We start from the raw sequence: 19,656 nt of genomic DNA on the forward strand, positions 1-19,656 counted from the left end.
GAGGTGAGTGATGACAAAAGTCTGAGAACATGCACAAACAGATTCAAATACAGTTTCTTCATAGGGTGGAGGGTTTCATAGGGGAATGGAGAGGGCAGTACATGGGCAGTTCCCTGCCTTAATCTGGTGGCGGCAGGAATGTGGCAGGGTCCCTACCTGCCAACCTTCTGCCTGATTAAATGCCCCCTTGACACAAAACTCACCATGGGGTGGGCATAGGATTCAGTCCAGTACTTCAGTTGAGACTCAACCAGTCTTCGATAGAGGTCAATCATAACCAGCTTGCTTTTGTATTCTGTGCCCCTATTCATAAAGCCTAGTATCCTCTCTGGCTTCCAAACTGCTTTCTCAAGCTGCCTTTCCATCTTTTTGTACATATATATCCCCAGGTCCTGCTGCTCCTGCAGCCCCTTCAGAATTGTATCATCATTTATATCATGACGTGGAGATGCCGGTGTTGGACTAGGGTGAGCACAGTAAGAAGTCTTACAACACCAGGTTAAAGTCCAACCGGTTTATTTCAAACACTAGCTTTCGGAGCAGTGCTCCTTTCAGGTGAATGAGGAATCAGGTCACCTGAGGAAGGAGCAGTGCTCCGAAAGCTAGTGTTTGAAACAAACCTGTTGGACTTTAACCTGGTGTTGTAAGACTTCTTACTGCATTTATATCATCACAGCTACAGAGAGTCGTGAACACAGCCCAGTCCATCACATGAACCTGCCTCCCATCCATTGACTCTGTCTACACCTCTCGCTGCCTGGGGAAAGCGGGCAGCATAATCAAACACCCCTCCCACCCGGCTTACTCACTCTTCCAACTTCTTCCATCGGGCAGGAGACGCAAAAGTCTGAGAACACGCATGAACAGATTCAAATACAGTTTCTTTCCCACTGTTACCAGACTCCAGAATGACTGAACTGATCTCTTCACACATCTCTGCTGAGTAGTGCCACACTCTGTATGCTTCGCCCGATGCCTGTGTCTATGTATTTACATTGTCTATTTATCATTTGTCCTATGTGTATAGAACGATCTGCCTGGACTGTATGCAGGACAATACTTTTCACTGTACTTCGGTACACGTGACAATGAATCTAAATCTAATCTAAACCTATTTTATATTGTCTCTGCTATTTCTTCCTACCAAATTTCTCTGCGTTAAATTTGAAATGAATGAAAATGAAAATCGCTTATTGTCACAAGTAGGCTTCAATGAAGTTACTGTGAAAAGCCCCTAGTCGCCACAGTCCGGCGCCTGTTCGGGGAGGCTGGTACGGGAATTGAACCGTGCTGCTGGCCTGCCTTGGTCTGCTTTCAAAGCCAGCGACTTAGCCCAGTGTGCTAAACCAGCCCCAGTTTCATCTGCTCATACCAACAGCTTGGTCTATCATTACTCTACTAACAGTTACAGTACATCCAAGTGTGTCGTCTGAAGATTTTGAAACTGTGCTGTACAAACTCAAAGTCAGTTCATTAATGTAGATCAGGAAAAGCAGGTTCCTGGGGAAACCCACTGCTGCGGCTGGAAAAACAACCATTTAGCACTACTCTCGGGTCCCTTTTCATTCAACCAATTTTGTACCCATGCTGCCACTCTCCCGCTACTGACAAGCCTGTTACGTGGCATTATTAAAATTGCCTTTTGGAAGTATATGTACACCACATCAACGGCATTACCCTCATCAACCCTCCCTGTTACTGCGTCAACAAGCTCAATTGTGTGCAAAGAACATGAATATCAAGTTCAGATCACATGGAGAGCTACAGCTGAAGTTCTTGGTTATGTATTTTATTGGATAATGGATAGTGCCAGAGTTCAGGTTGCAACAGGAATAACGAGCACTGCTTAACTCAAGATGATACTTGCAATAAGACTATAAAGCTGAAACAACCACAAACACGGCAAACACACTAACGTGTCACGGTGTTTAGCTAATTACATAACAATCATTCCTACCTTTCCCTTGTACATGTATAGACTGAGATAATCTCCCTGTGGGCTGTTGATGTGGAAAAGGACACCATTCTGGCTTCGAGGGCGCACATCAAACAGGAGCTCAAAATCCTTGCCCACCACAAACGAGTTATCTGAAAATAAGCATTCAGGTATCAGTAATGAGGGATATTGGGTTACAACATTGATTATGATAGTTAAGGCAATGTGTTGAGTTAGTGGACATCAGGGTGCTTGTAACTTGTGATTCCTTACCAGATTAACCTGCTTCAACCAGTCTAACAAAGGAAAGTGATTAACAGAGTAAAGTGGAAAACAAGAAAGAGTGAAAGTAAGTATTTTCTTTTAAATCAGAGTCAGTATTGTAATCTAGGAACTGTAACAGTTAATTTGTGTGCAGCAAACCTCCACAAACAGCAATGTGATAACGCTCTGTTTGAATTAAATTAGTTGAAGGATGAATATTAACAGGACACAATATCCCTCAGTACTGCCTCACTAACCGTACAGAGCTCCTTAGATCTGGTCTACAGACAGTACAGTGTTACTTAATTTTTGAAAAATTCATTCCCAGGATGTGGGCCTCACTGGCTAGGCCAACATTTATTGCCCATCCCTAACTGCCCTTGAGAAGGTGGTAGTGAGCTGCCTTCTTGAACTACAGCATGTAGTATGGGAACATCGACAGTGCTGTTAGGGAGGGTGGTCCAGGATTTTGACCCAGCGACAGTGAAGGAACGACTGATATATTTCCAAGTCGGGATGAGTGAGTGATTGAAGGGGAACCTCCAGGTGGTGGGGTTCCCATTTGTCTGCTGCCCTTGTCCTTCTAGATGGTGGCGGTCGTGGGTTTGAAAGGTGCTGCCTAAGGAGCCTTGGTAGTGAATCTTGTTACCACTCTGTGCCGGTGATGGAAGGAATGAACGTTTGCAGATGGGGTGCTGATCAAGCGGGCTGCTTTGTCCTGGATGGTGTTGAGCTTCTTCAGTGTTGCTGGAGCTGCACTTATCCAGGCAGGTGGTGAATATTCCATTACACTCCTGACTTGTGCATTGTAGGTGGTGGACAGGCTTTGGGGAGCCAGGAGGTGAGTTACTTGCAACAGAATTCCGAGCCTCTAACCTGCTCTTGCAGCCACTGTAATTACCTGGCCAGTCCAGTTGCGTTTCTGGCCAATGGTAACCACCAGAATGTTGACAGTGAGGGATTCAGTGATGGCAATGCCATTGAATGTCATGGGGCGATAGTTAGAATCTCTCTTGTGGCCTGGCACTTTCCTAAAGCAAATGCTATTTGCTACTTGTCAGCCCAAGCCTGGATACTTTCCAGATCTTGATACAAAGAACAAATAACAAAGAACAGTACAGCACAGGAATAGGCCCTTCGACCCTCCAAGCCTGTACCGGTAATGATACCAACCATTGCCAAAACTCTCAGCACTTCCTTGTGCCGTATCCCTCTATACCCATCCTATCCATGTGTTTATCAAGATGCCTTTTGAACGCCATTAATGTATCTGCTTCGACAACGTCCCCTGGCAGCATGTTCCAGGCACTCACCACTCTGCGTAAAAAAACCTGCCTCGCACATCTCCTCTAAACTTTGCCCCTCAGACCTTAAACCTATTCCCCCTGGTGACTGATCCCTCCACCCTGGGAAAGAGTGCCTGTCCATCCACTCTATCCATGCCCCTCATAATCTTGTAGACCTCTATCAGGTCACCCCTCAACCTCGGTCTTACTAATGAAAACAGTCCAAGTCTATTCAGCCTCTCCACATAGCTAACACCCTCCAGACCAGGCAACATCCTGGTCAACCTCCTCTGCACCCTCTCCAAAGCCTCCACATCCTTCTGGTAGTATGGCGACCAGAATTGTGCGCAATATTCCAAGTGCGGCCGTACCAAGGTTCTATACAACTGTAGCATGACTTGCCAGTTTTTATACTCGATGCCTTGTCCATTTATGACAAGCATTCCGTATGCTTTCTTGACTACTTGTGTTGCCACCTTCAAAGGTCTGTGGACCTGCACGCCCAGATCTCTCTGACTTTCTATATTCCTAAGAGGTTTATCATTTACGGTACATTTCCCCTCTATGTTAGACCTATCAAAATGCATTATCTCACATTTGTCCGGATTAAACTCCATTTGCCATTTCTCTGCCCATGTCTCCAACCTATCTATGTCCTGTTGTATCTTCTGACAATCCCCAACACTATACAAAGAACAAAGAAGCGTACAGTACAGGAACAGGCCCTTCGGCCCTCCAAACCTGCGCCGACCATGCTGCCCGTCTAAATTAAAATCTTCTACACTTCCGGGGTCCGTATTCCTCTATTTCCATCCTATTCATGTATTTGTCAAGATGCCCCTTAAACTTCACTATCGTCCCTGCTTCCACCACCTCCTCCGGTAGCGAGTTCCAGTCACCCACTACCCTCTGTGTGAAAAACTTGCCTCGTACATCTCCTCTAAACCTTGCCCCTCACATCTTAAACCTATGCTCCCTAGTAATTGACCCCTCTACCCTGGGAAAAAGTCTCTGAACATCCACTCTGTCTATGCCCCTCATGATTTTGTAGACCTCTATCAGGTCGCCCCTCAACCTCCGTCGTTCCAGTGAGAACAAACCGAGTTTATTCAACCTCTCCTCATAGCTAATGCCCTCCTTACCAGGCAACATCCTGGTAAATCTCTTCTGCACCCTCTCTAAAGCCTCCACATCCTTCTGGTAGTGTGGCGACCAGAATTGAACATTATACTCCAAGTGTGGCCTAACTAAGGTTCTGTACAGCTGCAACATGACTTGCCAATTTTTATACTCAATGCCCCGGCCAATGAAGGCAAGCATGCCGTATGCCTTCTTGATTACCTTCTCCACCTGTGTTGCCCCTTTCAGTGACCTGTGGACCTGTACACCTAGATCTCTCTGACTGTCAATATTCTTGAGGGTTCTACCATTCACTGTATATTCCCTACCTGCATTAGACCTTCCAAAATGCATTACCTCACATTTGTCCGGATTAAACTCCATCTGCCATCTCTCTGCCCAAGTCTCCAAACAATCTAAATCCTGCTGTATCCTATGACAGTCCTCATTGCTATCCGCAATTCCACCGACCTTTGTGTCATCCGTAAACCTTAGAATCAGACCGGCTACAATTTCCTCCAAATTGTTTATGTACACCACAAACAACAGAGGCCCCAGCACAGATCCCTGTGGAACACCACCAGTCACAATCTTCCATTCAGAAAGGTATTAGGACATGGACTGGTTCAGAATCTGAATGGTCACAAATGATGCTGAACATTGTGTAATCATCAGCAAACATCTCCACTTGTGACCTCATGATGGAAGGTAATTGATGAAGCAATTGAAGATGTTTGGGCCAAGGTACTTCCCTGAGGAACTCCAACAGCGATGCCCTGGAACAACAGCAACAACAATCACACCTTTGTGCTAGGTATGGAGGTGTCTGTCCCCCCGCCCCCCCCCCAATTCACATTGACTCCAGTTTTGCTCGGGCTTCTTGAAGTCATACTCCATTAAATGCTGTCTTGTTGTCAAGGGCAGTCTCTCTCATCTCACCTCTGGCATTCAGCTCTTTGACCATGTTAGAATTAAGGCTGTAATGAAGACAGGTGCTGAGTGACCCTGACAGAACCCACAATGTATGTCAGTGAGCAGGTTATTGCTAAGCAAGTGCTGCTTGAAAACGCTGTTGATAACTCCTTCCTTGCTGATGATCGAGAGCAAACTGATGGGTGGACAGTGGGTATATTGTCTGCGTCCATAGCCTTTCCAGTATCCAGTGCGATCAGCCATTTCGTGATATCACATGGAGTAGATTGAATTGGCTGAAGACTGGCATCTGTCCACAGGAGGCTGAGATGGCTGAAGATTATTGCGAATGCCTCAGCCTTGTCTTTTGTACTGATGTGCTGGGCTCCCTGATCATTGATAATAGGATATTTCTGGAACCACCTCCTCCAGTGAATTGTTTAATTGTTCAACACCATTCACAACTGGATGTGGTAGGAGTGCAGAGCTTATATCTGATGTGATGGTTGTTGAATTGCTTAGCTCTGTCTATTACTTGCTGCTTATGCTGTTTGGGACACAAGTAGTCCTGTGTTGTAGCTTCACCAGGTTGACATCTCATTTTTAGGTATGCCTGGTGTTGCTCCTGGCATGCTCTCCTGCACTCTTCATTGAGCCAGGGTTGATCCTCTGGCTGGGTGGTAATGGTGGAGTGGGGGATATGCTGGGCCATGAGGTTACAGATTGCGGTTGAATACAATTCTGCTGCTGCTGATGGCGCACAGCACCTCATGGACGCCTAGTCTTGGGTTGTTATGTCTGATTGAAATCTATCCCATTTAGCACAGTGGAGTGCCACACAACATAGTGGAGGGTATCATCACAGTGAAGGTGTGAACTTGTCACCACAAGGACTACTACCGATACTGTCATGGACAGAAGCATCTGCGGCAGGCAGGGTGGTGAGGATGAGGTCAAGTATGTCTTTCCCTCTTTTGGTTCCCTCACCACCTGCTGCAGTCCCAGTCTAGAAGCTATTGCCACCTTGGTTAGGACCTGGCCATCTCGATCTGGAGTTGCACAATTAAGTCCCCCACCAAGAGTACATTCTGCACCCGTGCCACCCTAGTGCTTCCTCTGAGTGGTTTTCAACATGGAGTATTATTAGCTGGTGTGGGGAAAGGTTGGAGGGTTGCATGTAGTAAAAGGTAACGTCGCTGTAGTGCCAGATGACCATCGGCAGCTTTACCCTTTGAGGGGGAGAGCTGGCTGGTGGTGATTTAACCTGAGGATCACCAGAAGATTCGGAAGGTGGGGACTTCATGAATAACCTCAGCCAGTGCGGGAATTGAACCCACACTGCTGGCCTTACTCTGCATCATGAACCAGCTGTCCAGCCAACTGAGCTAAACGGGCATGTGGATTCCATACCCATTTTTGACCTCATGCTATGAGACTTCAAAGGGTTCAGAGTCAATGTTGAAGACTCCCAGGGCAACTACCTCCCAACTGTATACCGCTTTGTCACCGCCTCTGCTGACTCTGTAGGACAGTGGGACAGGACATAACCTGGGGTGGAGGTGGTGGTGTCTGGGACATTATCTGTAAGGTATGTTACTGTGAGGACTTCCGGGTGCGGCGATGACCAGCTAAGTCGCACGTTTCGGCAGCTCCCGGTGGAACAGACTTTTGGGCTCTTGATAGGAGCCCCAACGGCAATTTTAACGGCTAAAAACACCGTGCGGTAAACCAGAAGGGTGTTCCCCCTGGACACAGATGGAAAAAGGAGAGGAAAGTGGCCGGATTGCAGCAGATCCTTTGGAACAACGGCAAGGAAGGCAAACAGAAACCAAGATGGCGTCGGAAGGTGGCAGTTTCATATGGGGCCCTGAACAACAAGAGTTCTTGAAATGCTGCGTGGAGGAGATAAAAAAGGAAATGAAGAAAGAGTTGTTGGCCCCGATATTACAGGCGATCGAAGGGCTGAAAGAGGAACAAAAGACCCAGGAGCAGGAGCTTCGGGTCGTGAAGGCGAAAGCAGCCGAGAATGAGAACGATATACAGGGCCTGGTGGTGAAGTCGGAGATACAGGAGGCACACCAGAAACGATGTGTGGAGAGGTTGGAGGCACTGGAAAACAACGCAAGGAGGAACAACTTGAGGATTCTTGGCCTTCCTGAAGGTGTGGAGGGGGCGGACGTCGGGGCATATGTGAGCACGATGCTGCACTCGTTAATGGGAGCGGAGGCCCCGACGGGTCCGTTGGAGGTGGAGGGAGCATACCGAGTTATGGTGCGAGGATCGAGAGCAGGAGAAACTCCCAGAGCCATAGTGGTGAGATTCCTCCGTTTTAAGGATAGAGAAATGGTCCTTAGATGGGCGAAGAAAACTCGGTGCAGTAAATGGGAGAACGCGGTGATCCGCGTTTATCAAGATTGGAGTGCGGAGGTGGCAAGAAGGAGGGCGAGCTTTAATCGGGCCAAGGCGGTACTTCACAAAAGGAAGATAAAATTTGGAATGCTGCAACCGGCAAGACTGTGGGTCACATATCAAGGGAGGCACCACTACTTTGAGACGGCGGATGAAGCGTGGACTTTTATTGTAGAAGAAAAATTGGAATGAGTGGATTATGAAAATGAACGTTTGGACAAAGTGGTGGGGCGAATGGGGGGGGGCGAAGAGGGGTTTTATGTTTTAATCCTGCGGTATGGTAACTTTTCTTTCTCCCACAGGTGGTGATGGGGGGAGGTGGGGAGGGAGAGGAGATGGGGCGTTGGCCATAGGAGGCGGGGCCGAGGGAGAGGCGCGGGCTTGGTTCCCGCGCTATGATAATTATGGCGGGAATAGAGAAGCAGGAAGGAGGGGGCGCCGCACGGGGCGAGCTGTGACCACGGGGGGAAGCCGAGGTCAGCCAGAGTTTGCTGACTTCTGGGAGCAACATGGGGGGAGTAATTACGCTAGCGGGGGGTCTAGCGGGGGGGGGGGGGTGGGAGGGGGGAATTACTGGGTTGCTGCTGCTGGGGAAAGGGGGGAGTGGGTACGGGAGAGGATGGGCGGGGGGGCACCGCCTGGGGGAGATACAGCTGCGTGGGAACTGGGTGAGAAGCTGGAAAAAGATGATGGCTAACCGGCAAGGGGGGGGGGGGTGGGAAGCCCCCCAACTCGGCTGATCACGTGGAACGTGAGAGGGCTTAACGGGCCGATAAAGAGGGCACGAGTACTCGCACACCTTAAGAAACTTAAAGCAGATCTGGTTATGTTACAGGAAACGCACCTGAAACTGATAGACCAGGTTAGGCTGCGCAAAGGATGGGTGGGGCAGGTGTTCCATTCGGGGCTGGATGCGAAAAACAGGGGGGTGGCTATATTAGTGGGGAAGCGGGTAATGTTCCAGGCAAAGACTATAGTGGCGGATAATGGGGGCAGATACGTGATGGTGAGTGGCAAATTACAGGGAGAGATGGTGGTTTTGGTAAACGTGTATGCCCCGAACTGGGACGATGCCAACTTTATGAGGCGAATGCTAGGACGCATCCTGGACCTAGAGACGGGAAAGCTGATAATGGGGGGAGACTTTAACACGGTGTTGGAATCAAGGCTGGATAGGTCGAAGTCCAGGACTGGTAGGAGGCCGGCAGCAGCCAAGGTGCTTAAGGATTTTATGGAGCAGATGGGAGGGGTGGACCCGTGGAGATTCAGTAGACCTAGGAGTAAGGAGTTCTCGTTTTTCTCCTATGTCCATAAAGTCTATTCGCGCATAGACTTTTTTGTGTTGGGTAGGGCATTGATCCCGAGGGTGAGGGGAACGGAATATACGGCTATAGCCATTTCGGATCATGCCCCACACTGGGTAGACTTGGAGATAGGGGAGGAAACAAGAGGGCGCCCACCCTGGAGAATGGACATGGGACTAATGGCGGATGAGGGGGTGTGCCTAAGGGTGAGGGGATGCATTGAAAAGTACTTGGAACTCAATGACAATGGGGAGGTTCAGGTGGGAGTGGTCTGGGAGGCGTTGAAGGCGGTGGTTAGGGGGGAGCTGATATCAATAAGGCACATAAAGGGAAGCAGGAGAGTAAGGAACGGGAGCGGTTGCTGCAAGAACTTTTGAGGGTGGACAGACAATATGCGGAAGCACCGGAGGAGGGACTGTACAGGGAAAGGCAAAGGCTGCATGTGGAATTTGACTTGCTGACTACAGGCACTGCAGAGGCACAATGGAGGAAGGCGCAGGGTGTACAGTATGAATATGGAGAGAAGGCGAGCAGATTGCTGGCACACCAATTGAGGAAAAGGGGAGCAGCGAGGGAAATAGGGGGGGTGAGGGACGAGGAAGGAGAGACGGAGCGGGGAGCGGAGAGAGTGAATGAAGTGTTCAAGACATTTTATAAAAAATTGTATGAAGCTCAACCCCCGGATGGGAGTGGGAGAATGATGGATTTTTTGGATCGGCTGGAAATTCCCAAGGTGGAAGAGCAGGAAAGGGTGGGACTGGGAGCACAGATCACGGTAGAAGAAGTGGTGAAAGAAATTAGGAACATGCAGACGGGAAAGGCCCCGGGACCGGACGGATTCCCAGTTGAATTTTACAGAAAATATTTGGACTTGCTCGCCCCGCTACTGACGAGGACCTTTAACGAGGCAAAGGAAAGGGGACAACTGCCCCCGACTATGTCTGAAGCAACGATATCGCTTCTCTTAAAGAAGGAAAAGGATCCGCTACAATGCGGGTCCTACAGACCAATTTCCCTCCTAAATGTGGATGCCAAGGTCCTGGCCAAGGTAATGGCAATGAGAATAGAGGAATGTGTCCCGGGGGTGGTTCATGAGGACCAAACTGGGTTTGTGAAGGGGAGACAGCTGAACACGAATATACGGAGGCTGTTAGGGGTAATGATGATGGCCCCACCAGAGGGGGAAACGGAGATAGTAGTGGCGATGGATGCCGAGAAAGCATTTGATAGAGTGGAATGGGATTATCTGTGGGAGGTGTTGAGGAGATTTGGTTTTGGAGAGGGGTATGTTAGATGGGTGCAGCTGTTGTATAGGGCCCCAGTGGCGAGTGTGGTCACGAATGGACGGGGATCGGCATATTTGCGGCTCCATAGAGGGACAAGGCAGGGATGTCCTCTGTCCCCATTACTGTTTGCACTGGCGATTGAGCCCCTGGCGATAGCGCTGAGAGGTTCCAAGAGATGGAGGGGAATACTTAGGGGAGGAGAAGAACACCGGGTATCTTTATATGCGGATGATCTGCTACTATAGGTGGCGGATCCGGCGGAGGGGATGCCAGAAATAATGCGGATACTTGGGGAGTTTGGGGATTTTTCAGGGTATAAATTGAACATGGGGAAGAGTGAGCTGTTTGTGGTGCATCCAGGGGAGCAGAGTAGAGAAATAGAAGACCTACCGTTGAGGAAGGTAACAAGAGACTTTCGTTACCTGGGGATCCAGATAGCTAAGAATTGGGGCACATTGCACAGGCTAAATTTGACGCGGTTGGTGGAACAGATGGAGGAAGATTTCAAGAGATGGGATATGGTAGCACTGTCAATGGCAGGGAGGGTGCAGGCGGTTAAGATGGTGGTCCTCCCGAGATTCCTCTTTGTGTTTCAGTGCCTCCTGGTGGTGATCACGAAGGCTTTTTTTAAAAGGATAGAAAAGAGCATCATGGGTTTTGTTTGGGCCGGGAAGACTCCGAGAGTGAGGAAGGGATTCTTACAGCGTAGTAGGGATAGGGGGGGGCTGGCACTACCGAGCCTAAGTGAGTAATATTGGGCCGCTAATATTTCAATGGTGAGTAAGTGGATGGGAGAGGAGGAAGGAGCGGCGTGGAAGAGATTAGAGAGGGCGTCCTGTAGGGGGACCAGCCTGCAGGCTATGGTGACAGCCCCATTGCCGTTCTCACCGAGGAACTATACCACGAGTCCGGTGGTGGTAGCTACACTGAAGATTTGGGGACAGTGGAGACGACATAGGGGAAAGACCGGAGCATTGGGGGGGTCCCCGATAAGAAACAACCATAGGTTTGCCCCGGGGGGAATGGATGGGGGATATGGAATGTGGCAAAGAGCAGGAATAACGCAATTGAAAGATCTATTTGTGGATGGGAAGTTCGCGAGTCTGGGAGCGCTGACCGAGAAATATGGGTTGCCCCAAGGGAATGCATTCAGGTACATGCAATTGAGGGCTTTTGCGAGGCAACAGGTGAGGGAATTCCCGCAGCTCCCGACACAAGAGGTGCAGGACAGAGTCATCTCAAATAAATGGGTGGGGGATGGTAAGGTGTCGGATATATATAGGGAAATGAGGGACGAAGGGGAGACTATGGTGGACGAACTAAAAGGGAAATGGTTAGAAGAGCTAGGGGAGGAGATCGAGGAGGGGCTGTGGGCAGATGCCCTAAACAGGGTAAACTCGTCGTCCTCGTGCGCCAGGCTAAGCCTGATTCAGTTTAAGGTATTACACAGGGCACATATGACGGGAACACGGCTCAGTAAATTTTTTGGGGTGGAGGATAGGTGTGCGAGGTGCTCGAGAAGCCCAGCGAATCATACCCATATCTTTTGGTCATGCCCGGCACTACAGGGGTTTTGGATGGGGGTGACAAAGGTGCTTTCGAAAGTAGTAGGAGTCCGGGTCGAACCAAGCTGGGGGTTGGCTATATTTGGGGTTGCACAAGAGCCGGGAGTGCAGGAGGCGAGAGAGGCCGATGTTTTGGCCTTTGCGTCCCTAGTAGCCCGGCGCAGGATATTGCTAATGTGGAAAGAAGCCAAGCCCCCGGGGGTGGAGACCTGGATAAATGATATGGCGGGGTTCATAAAGTTAGAGCGGATTAAGTTCGTCCTAAGGGGGTCGGCTCAAGGGTTCACCAGGCGGTGGCAACCGTTCGTCGGATATCTTGCGGAAAGATAGATGGGGGAAAAAGAAGGCAGCAGCAGCAGCCCAAGACTTGGGGGGGGGGAGGGATGGGGGGGTGGGTGGGTGGGGGGGGGGGGTGGCCTGAGACAAGGCAGTTGCCAATTAGGGCTAGTTTTTATTTTTGTTATTTAATATTTATTTATTTGTTGTTGTTTTTTTTTCCTGTTTAAATAAAAAAGGTCATTATTATCTGTATTGTTATAATGTTGTGTAAAGGATGCACAATGTACTGTGTTGGTTGACCAAAAATTTTCAATAAAATATTTATTAAAAAAAAAAAAGGTATGTTACTGTGAGTATGGCTACATCAGGCTGCTGCTTGGCCGGTTTGTGAGGCAGGCTCCACCCATTTTGACTCAAGCCCCCAGATTTTAGGAAGCAGGAAATCGTAGGGCTGGGTTTGTCCATCCATTTGCACTCTTATTAGGCTTTTTCATGGTTTGACACAACTGAGTAGCTCGCTAGGACATTTCATAGGACAATCAGGAAGGATACAAAAGGTGTGGCTGAAGAGCCTTTAGAAACGGAATGCTGGAAGCAAACAGAGTGTATCTGAGTTTGGGTAAGGCTGAGTTCGGGTAAGAGGTGAGCGAGGGCTGTGTTTTTTTGGAGTTTGGTGTTTGGGGTTGAGTTTCCCCCCCCAAAAAATCCAATTAATTAAGTAGATTAATTAACTAGTTCAGGGAATTTGGTGCTCATCTTGAGGTGGTGCAGAGAAGCAGACCTGTGAGGGAGTCTCGGGAGCAATTACATCACAGCCAGCAGGTAAGTGATTGGTTTGTGACTGGTAAGTGATTTTTCTCTCTTTGACTTTCTCTTAGCTGTGTAGTTCAAATTTAACTTCAGGTTTAAGTCATGGCAGGAGAGCTCAGACCCGTGTCATGCTCCTCTTGTGAGATGTGGCAAGTCAGGGACCCTTCTGGTGTCCCTGACTCCTTCATCTGCAAGAAGTGTGTCCAACTGCAGCTCCTGTTAGACCGCTTGACGGCTCTGGAGCTGCGGATGGATTCACTTTGGAGCATCCGCGATGCTGAGGAAGTTGTGGATAGCACATTCAGTGAGTTGGTCACATCGCAGATTAAAATTACTGAGGCAGATAGGGAATGGGTGACCAACAGACAGAGGAAGAGTAGGAAGGCAGTGCAGGGATCCCCTGCGGTCATCTCCCTCCAAAACAGATTTACCGTTTTGGAAACTGTTGGGGGAGATGGCTCACCAGGGGAAGGTGGCAGCAGCCAGGTTCATGGCACCGTGGCTGGCTCTGCTGCACAGAAGGGCGGGAAAATGAATGGCAGAGCTATAGTGATAGGGGATTCAATTGTAAGGGGAATAGACAGGTGTTTCTGCGGACGCAAACGAGAATCCAGGTTGGTATGTTGCCTCCCTGGTGCAAGGGTCAAGGATGTCTCGGAGCGACTGCAGGGCATTCTGGAGGGGGAGGGTGAACAGCCAGCTGTCGTGGTGCATATAGGCACCAACGATATAGGTAAAAAACGGGATGAGGTCCTACAAGCTGACTTTAGGGAGTTAGGAGTTAAACTAAAAAGTAGGACCTCAAAGGTAGTAATCTCAGGATTGCTACCAGTGCCATGTGATAGTCAGAGTAGGAATGACAGGATAGCTAGGATGAATACGTGGCTTGAGAGGTGGTGCAAGAGGGAGGGTTTCAAATTCCTGGGACATTGGGACCGGTTCTGGGGGAGGTGGGACCTGTACAAATCGGACGGTCTGCATCTGGGTGGGACCGGAACCAATGTTCTCGGGGGTGTGTTTGCTAGTGCAGTTGGGGAGGGTTTAAACTAATGTGGCAGGGGGATGGGAACCGATGTAGGAAGTCAGTGGGGACGGAAACAAAAGGCAGGAAGGGAGAGTGTGTAAAGCATGACCAGAGAAAGCAGGGCAGAGAGCAAGGAAAGTCTACATTAAACTGCATTTATTTCAATGCAAGGGGCCTGACGGGCAAAGCGGATGAACTCAGGGCATGGATGGGCACATAGGACTGGGATATTATACTATGACTGAAACATGGCTAAGGGAGGGGCAGGACTGACAGCTCAATGTTCCGGGGTACAGATGCTATAGAAAGGATAGAACAGGAGGTTAGAGAGGAGGGGGAGTGGCGTTTTTGATTAGGGAGAACATCACGGCAGTACTTAGAGGGGATATATCCGAGAGTTTGCCCACTGAGTCTATATGGGTGGAACCGAAAAATAAGAAGGGAGAGATCACCTTGATAGAACTGTACTACAGGCCCCCAAATAGTCAGCGGGAAATTGAGGAGCATATATGTAAGGAGATTACAGATAGCTGCAAGAATAATAGGGTGGTAATAGTAGGGGACTTTAACTTTCCTAACATTGACTGGGACAGCCATAGCATTAGGGGCTTGGCTGGAGGGAAATTTGTTGAGTGTATTCAGGAGGAATTTCTCATTCAGTATGTGGATGGACCGACTAGAGAGGGGGCACAACTTGACCTCGTCTTGGGAAATAAGGAAGGGCAAGTGACAGAAGTGTTAGTGAGGGATCACTTTGGGACAAGTGACCATAACTCCATTAGTTTTAAGATAGCTATGGAGAATGATAGGTCTGGCCCAAGAGTTAAAATTCTTAATTGGGGCAAGGCCAATTTTGATGGTATCAGACAGGAACTTTCAGAGGTAGATTGGGGGAGACTGTTGGCAGGCAAAGGGACGGCTGGTAAATGGGAGGCTTTTAAAAATGTGTTAACCAGGGGTCAGGGTAAGCACATTCCCTTTAGAGTGAAGGGCAAGGCTGGTAGAAGTAGGGAACCCTGGATGACTCGAGATATTGAGACTCTGGTCAAAAAGAAGAAGGAGGCATATGACGTACATAAACAACTGGGATCAAGTGGATCCCTTGAAGAGTATAGAGATTGTCGAAATAGAGTTAAGAGCGAAATCAGGAGGGCAAAAAGGGGACATGAAATTGCTTTGGCAAATAATGCAAAGGAGAATCCAAAGAGCTTCTACAGATACATAAAGGGAAAAAGAGTAACTAGGGACAGAGTAGGGCCTCTTAAGGATCAACAAGGACATCTATGTGCAGAGCCACAAGAGTTGGGTGAGATCCTGAATGAATATTTCTCATCGGTATTCACGGTGGAGAAAGGCATGGATGTTAGGAAACTAAGGGTAATAAATAGTGATGTCTTGAGAAGTGTGCATATTACAGAGGAGGAGGTGCTGGAAGTCTTAAAGCGTATCAAGGTAGATAAATCCCCGGGACCTGATGAAATGTATCCCAGGATGTTGTGGGAGGCTAGGGAGGAAATTGCGGGTCCCCTAACAGAGATATTTGAATCATCGGCAGCCACAGGTGAGGTGCCTGAAGATTGGAGAGTGGCGAATGTTGTGCCCTTGTTTAAGAAGGGCAGCAGGGAAAAGCCTGGGAACTACAGACCGGTGAGCCTAACGTCTGTAGTAGGTAAGTTGCTAGAAGGTATTCTGAGAGACAGGATCTACAAGCATTTAGAGAGGCAAGGACTGATTCGGGGCAGTCAGCATGGCTTTGTGCGTGGAAAATCATGTCTCACAAATTTGATTGAGTTTTTTGAGGGGGTGACCAAGAAGGTAGATGAGGGCAGTGCAGTAGACGTTGTCTACATGGACTTTAGCAAAGCCTTTGACAAGGTACCGCATGGTAGGTTGTTGCAGAAGGTTAAAGCTCACGGGATCCAGGGTGAGGTTGCCAATTGGATTCAAAATTGGCTGGACGACAGACGACAGAGGGTGGTTGTAGAGGGTTGTTTTTCAAACTGGAGGCCTGTGACCAGTGGTGTGCCTCAGGGATCGGTGCTGGGTCCACTGTTATTTGTGATTTATATTAATGATTTGGATGAGAATTTAGGAGGCATGGTTAGTAAGTTTGCAGATGACACCAAGATTGGTGGCACAGTGGATAGTGAAGAAGGTTATCTAGGATTGCAACGGGATCTTGATCAATTAGGCCAGTGGGCCGACGAATGGCAGATGGAGTTTAATTTAGATAAATGTGAGGTGATGCATTTTGGCAGATCGAATCAGGCCAGGACCTACTCAGTTAATGGTATGGCATTGGGGAGAGTTATAGAACAAAGAGATCTAGGAGTACAGGTTCATAGCTCCTTGAAGGTGGAGTCGCAGGTGGACAGGGTGGTGAGGAAGGCATTCGGCATGCTTGGTTTCATTGGTCAGTACATTGAATACAGGAGTTGGGACGTCTTGTTGAAGTTGTACAAGACATTGGTACGGCCACACTTGGAATACTGTGTGCAGTTCTGGTCACCCTATTATAGGAAGGATATTATTAAACTAGAAAGAGTGCAGAAAAGATTTACTAGGATGTTGCCGGGACTTGATGGTTTGAGTTATAAGGAGAGGCTGGATAGACTGGGACTTTTTTCCCTGGAGCGTAGGAGGCTTAGGGGTGATCTTATAGAGGTCTATAAAATAATGAGGGGCATAGATAAGGTAGATAGTCAACATCTTTTCCCAAAGGTAGGGGAGTCTAAAACTAGAGGGCATAGGTTTAAGGTGAGAGGGGAGAGATTCAGAAGGGCCCAGAGGGGCAATTTCTTCACTCAGAGGGTAGTGAGTGTCTGGAATGTGCTGCCAGAGGTAGTAGTAGAGGCGGGTACAAATGTGTCTTTTAAAAAGCATTAGATAGTTACATGGGTAAGATGGGTATAGAGGGTTATGGGCCAAGTGCGGGCAACTGGGACTAGCTTAATGGTAAAAACTGGGCGGCATGGACTGGTTGGGCCGAAGGGCCTGTTTCCATGCTGTAAACTTCTATGATTCTATGATTTCAGAGTCAGTCACATGCTGTGGGTCTGGAGTCACATGTAGACGGCAGATATCCTTCCCTAAAGGACATTAGTGAACCAGATGGGATTTTATGATGATTGACAATAGTTTATGGTCATCATTAGACTTATAGGGCCTGATTTACCAGCTGTTTATGCCGGTGCACAGATTTCCCATTAACAACGATGCAACCACTAGATCCCGCTGCCGGACCTCCACCGGAAAACAAGCGATAAATCCCACCCTTAATTCCAGATTTTTTATTGAATTTAAATTTCACCATCTACCAGGGTGGGATTCTGATCCGGGTCCCCAGAGTCTGTGGATTACTCGTGCAGCGACAATCCCACTGTGCCACCATCCCCTCTTCCTGATCTCCCAACAGTGCAGTACTCCTTACTGACACTCCGAAAGGGTAATGCTTGCTCAGTACTGACCCTCTGACAATGCAGCACTCCCTCTGTACTGACCCTCTGACAGTGCAGCACTCCCTCAGTACTGACCCGCTGACAGTATCGCACTCCCTCAGTACTAACCCTCTGACAGTGCAGCATTCTCTCAGTACTGACCCTCTGACAATGCAGCACCCCCTCAGTACTGACTCTCTGACAGTGCGGCACTCCCTCAGTACTGACCCTCTGATAGTGCAGCACTCCCTCAGTACTGACCCTCTGACAGTGCGGCACTCCCTCAGTACTGACCCTCTGACAGTGCGGCACTCCCTCAGTACTGACCCTCTGGCAGTGCAGCACTCCCTCAGTACTGACCCTCTGACAGTGCGGCACTCCCTCAGTACTGACCCTCTGACAGTGCAGCACTCCCTCAGTACTGACCCTCTGGCAGTGCAGCACTCCCTCAGTACTGAAACTCTGACAGTGCAGCACTCCCTCAGTACTGACCCTCTGACAGTGCAGCACTCTCTCAGTACTGACCCTCTGACAATGCAGCACCCCCTCAGTACTGACTCTCTGACAGTGCGGCACTCACTCAGTACTGACCCTCTGATAGTGCAGCACTCCCTCAGTACTGACCCTCTGACAGTGCGGCACTCCCTCAGTACTGACCCTCTGACAGTGCGGCACTCCCTCAGTACTGACCCTCTGGCAGTGCAGCACTCCCTCAGTACTGACCCTCTGACAGTGTGGCGCTCCCTCAGTACTGACCCTCTGACAGTGCAGCACTCCCTCAGTACTGACCCTCTGACAGTGCGGCACTCCCTCAGTACTGACCCTCTGACAGTGCGGCACTCCCTCAGTACTGACCCTCTGACAGTGCAGGGCTACCTCAGTACTGACCCTCTGACAGTACAGCACCCCCTCAGTACTGACTCTCTGACAGTGCGGCACTCCCTCAGTACTGACCCTCTGACAGTGCGGCACTCCTTCAGTACTGATCCTCTGACAGTGCGGCACTCGCTCAGTACTGACCCTCTGACAGTGCAGGGCTACCTCAGTACTGACCCTCTGACAGTGCGGCACTCCCTCAGTACTGACCCTCTGATAGTGCAGCACTCCCTCAGTACTGACCCTCTGACAGTGCGGCACTCCCTCAGTACTGACCCTCTGACAGTGCGGCACTCCCTCAGTACTGACCCTCTGGCAGTGCAGCACTCCCTCAGTACTGACCCTCTGACAGTGCGGCACTCCCTCAGTACTGACCCTCTGACAGTGCAGCACTCCCTCAGTACTGACCCTCTGGCAGTGCAGCACTCCCTCAGTACTGACCCTCTGACAGTGCAGCACTCCCTCAGTACTGACCCTCTGACAGTGCAGCACTCTCTCAGTACTGACCCTCTGACAATGCAGCACCCCCTCAGTACTGACTCTCTGACAGTGCGGCACTCCCTCAGTACTGACCCTCTGATAGTGCAGCACTCCCTCAGTACTGACCCTCTGACAGTGCGGCACTCCCTCAGTACTGACCCTCTGACAGTGCGGCACTCCCTCAGTACTGACCCTCTGGCAGTGCAGCACTCCCTCAGTACTGACCCTCTGACAGTGTGGCGCTCCCTCAGTACTGACCCTCTGACAGTGCAGCACTCCCTCAGTACTGACCCTCTGACAGTGCGGCACTCCCTCAGTACTGACCCTCTGACAGTGCGGCACTCCCTCAGTACTGACCCTCTGACAGTGCAGGGCTACCTCAGTACTGACCCTCTGACAGTACAGCACCCCCTCAGTCCTGACTCTCTGACAGTGCGGCACTCCCTCAGTACTGACCCTCTGACAGTGCGGCACTCCTTCAGTACTGATCCTCTGACAGTGCGGCACTCGCTCAGTACTGACCCTCTGACAGTGCAGGGCTACCTCAGTACTGACCCTCTGACAGTACAGCACTACCTCAGTACTGACCCTCTGACAGTACAGCACACCCTCAGTACTGACCCTCTGACAGTGCAGCACTCCCTCAGTACTGACTCTCTGACAGTGCGG

General features: G+C 49.5%; 1 protein-coding gene across 3 annotated transcripts in view; it reads right to left on the reverse strand.

The window, feature by feature from the left end:
- lama3 (laminin, alpha 3) overlaps positions 1-19,656 on the reverse strand; it is an 858,151-nt gene that overhangs the window by 18,937 nt on the left and 819,558 nt on the right. For all 3 annotated transcript variants that reach the window (XM_072468523.1, XM_072468524.1, XM_072468522.1), the window contains exon 74: positions 1,958-2,088. In XM_072468523.1, the coding sequence (XP_072324624.1) occupies positions 1,958-2,088 (131 nt within the window). The remainder of the gene's footprint in view (positions 1-1,957; positions 2,089-19,656) is intronic.

The sequence above is a fragment of the Scyliorhinus torazame genome, chromosome 11, assembly GCF_047496885.1.
Source record: "Scyliorhinus torazame isolate Kashiwa2021f chromosome 11, sScyTor2.1, whole genome shotgun sequence".
Lineage (NCBI taxonomy): Eukaryota > Metazoa > Chordata > Chondrichthyes > Carcharhiniformes > Scyliorhinidae > Scyliorhinus > Scyliorhinus torazame.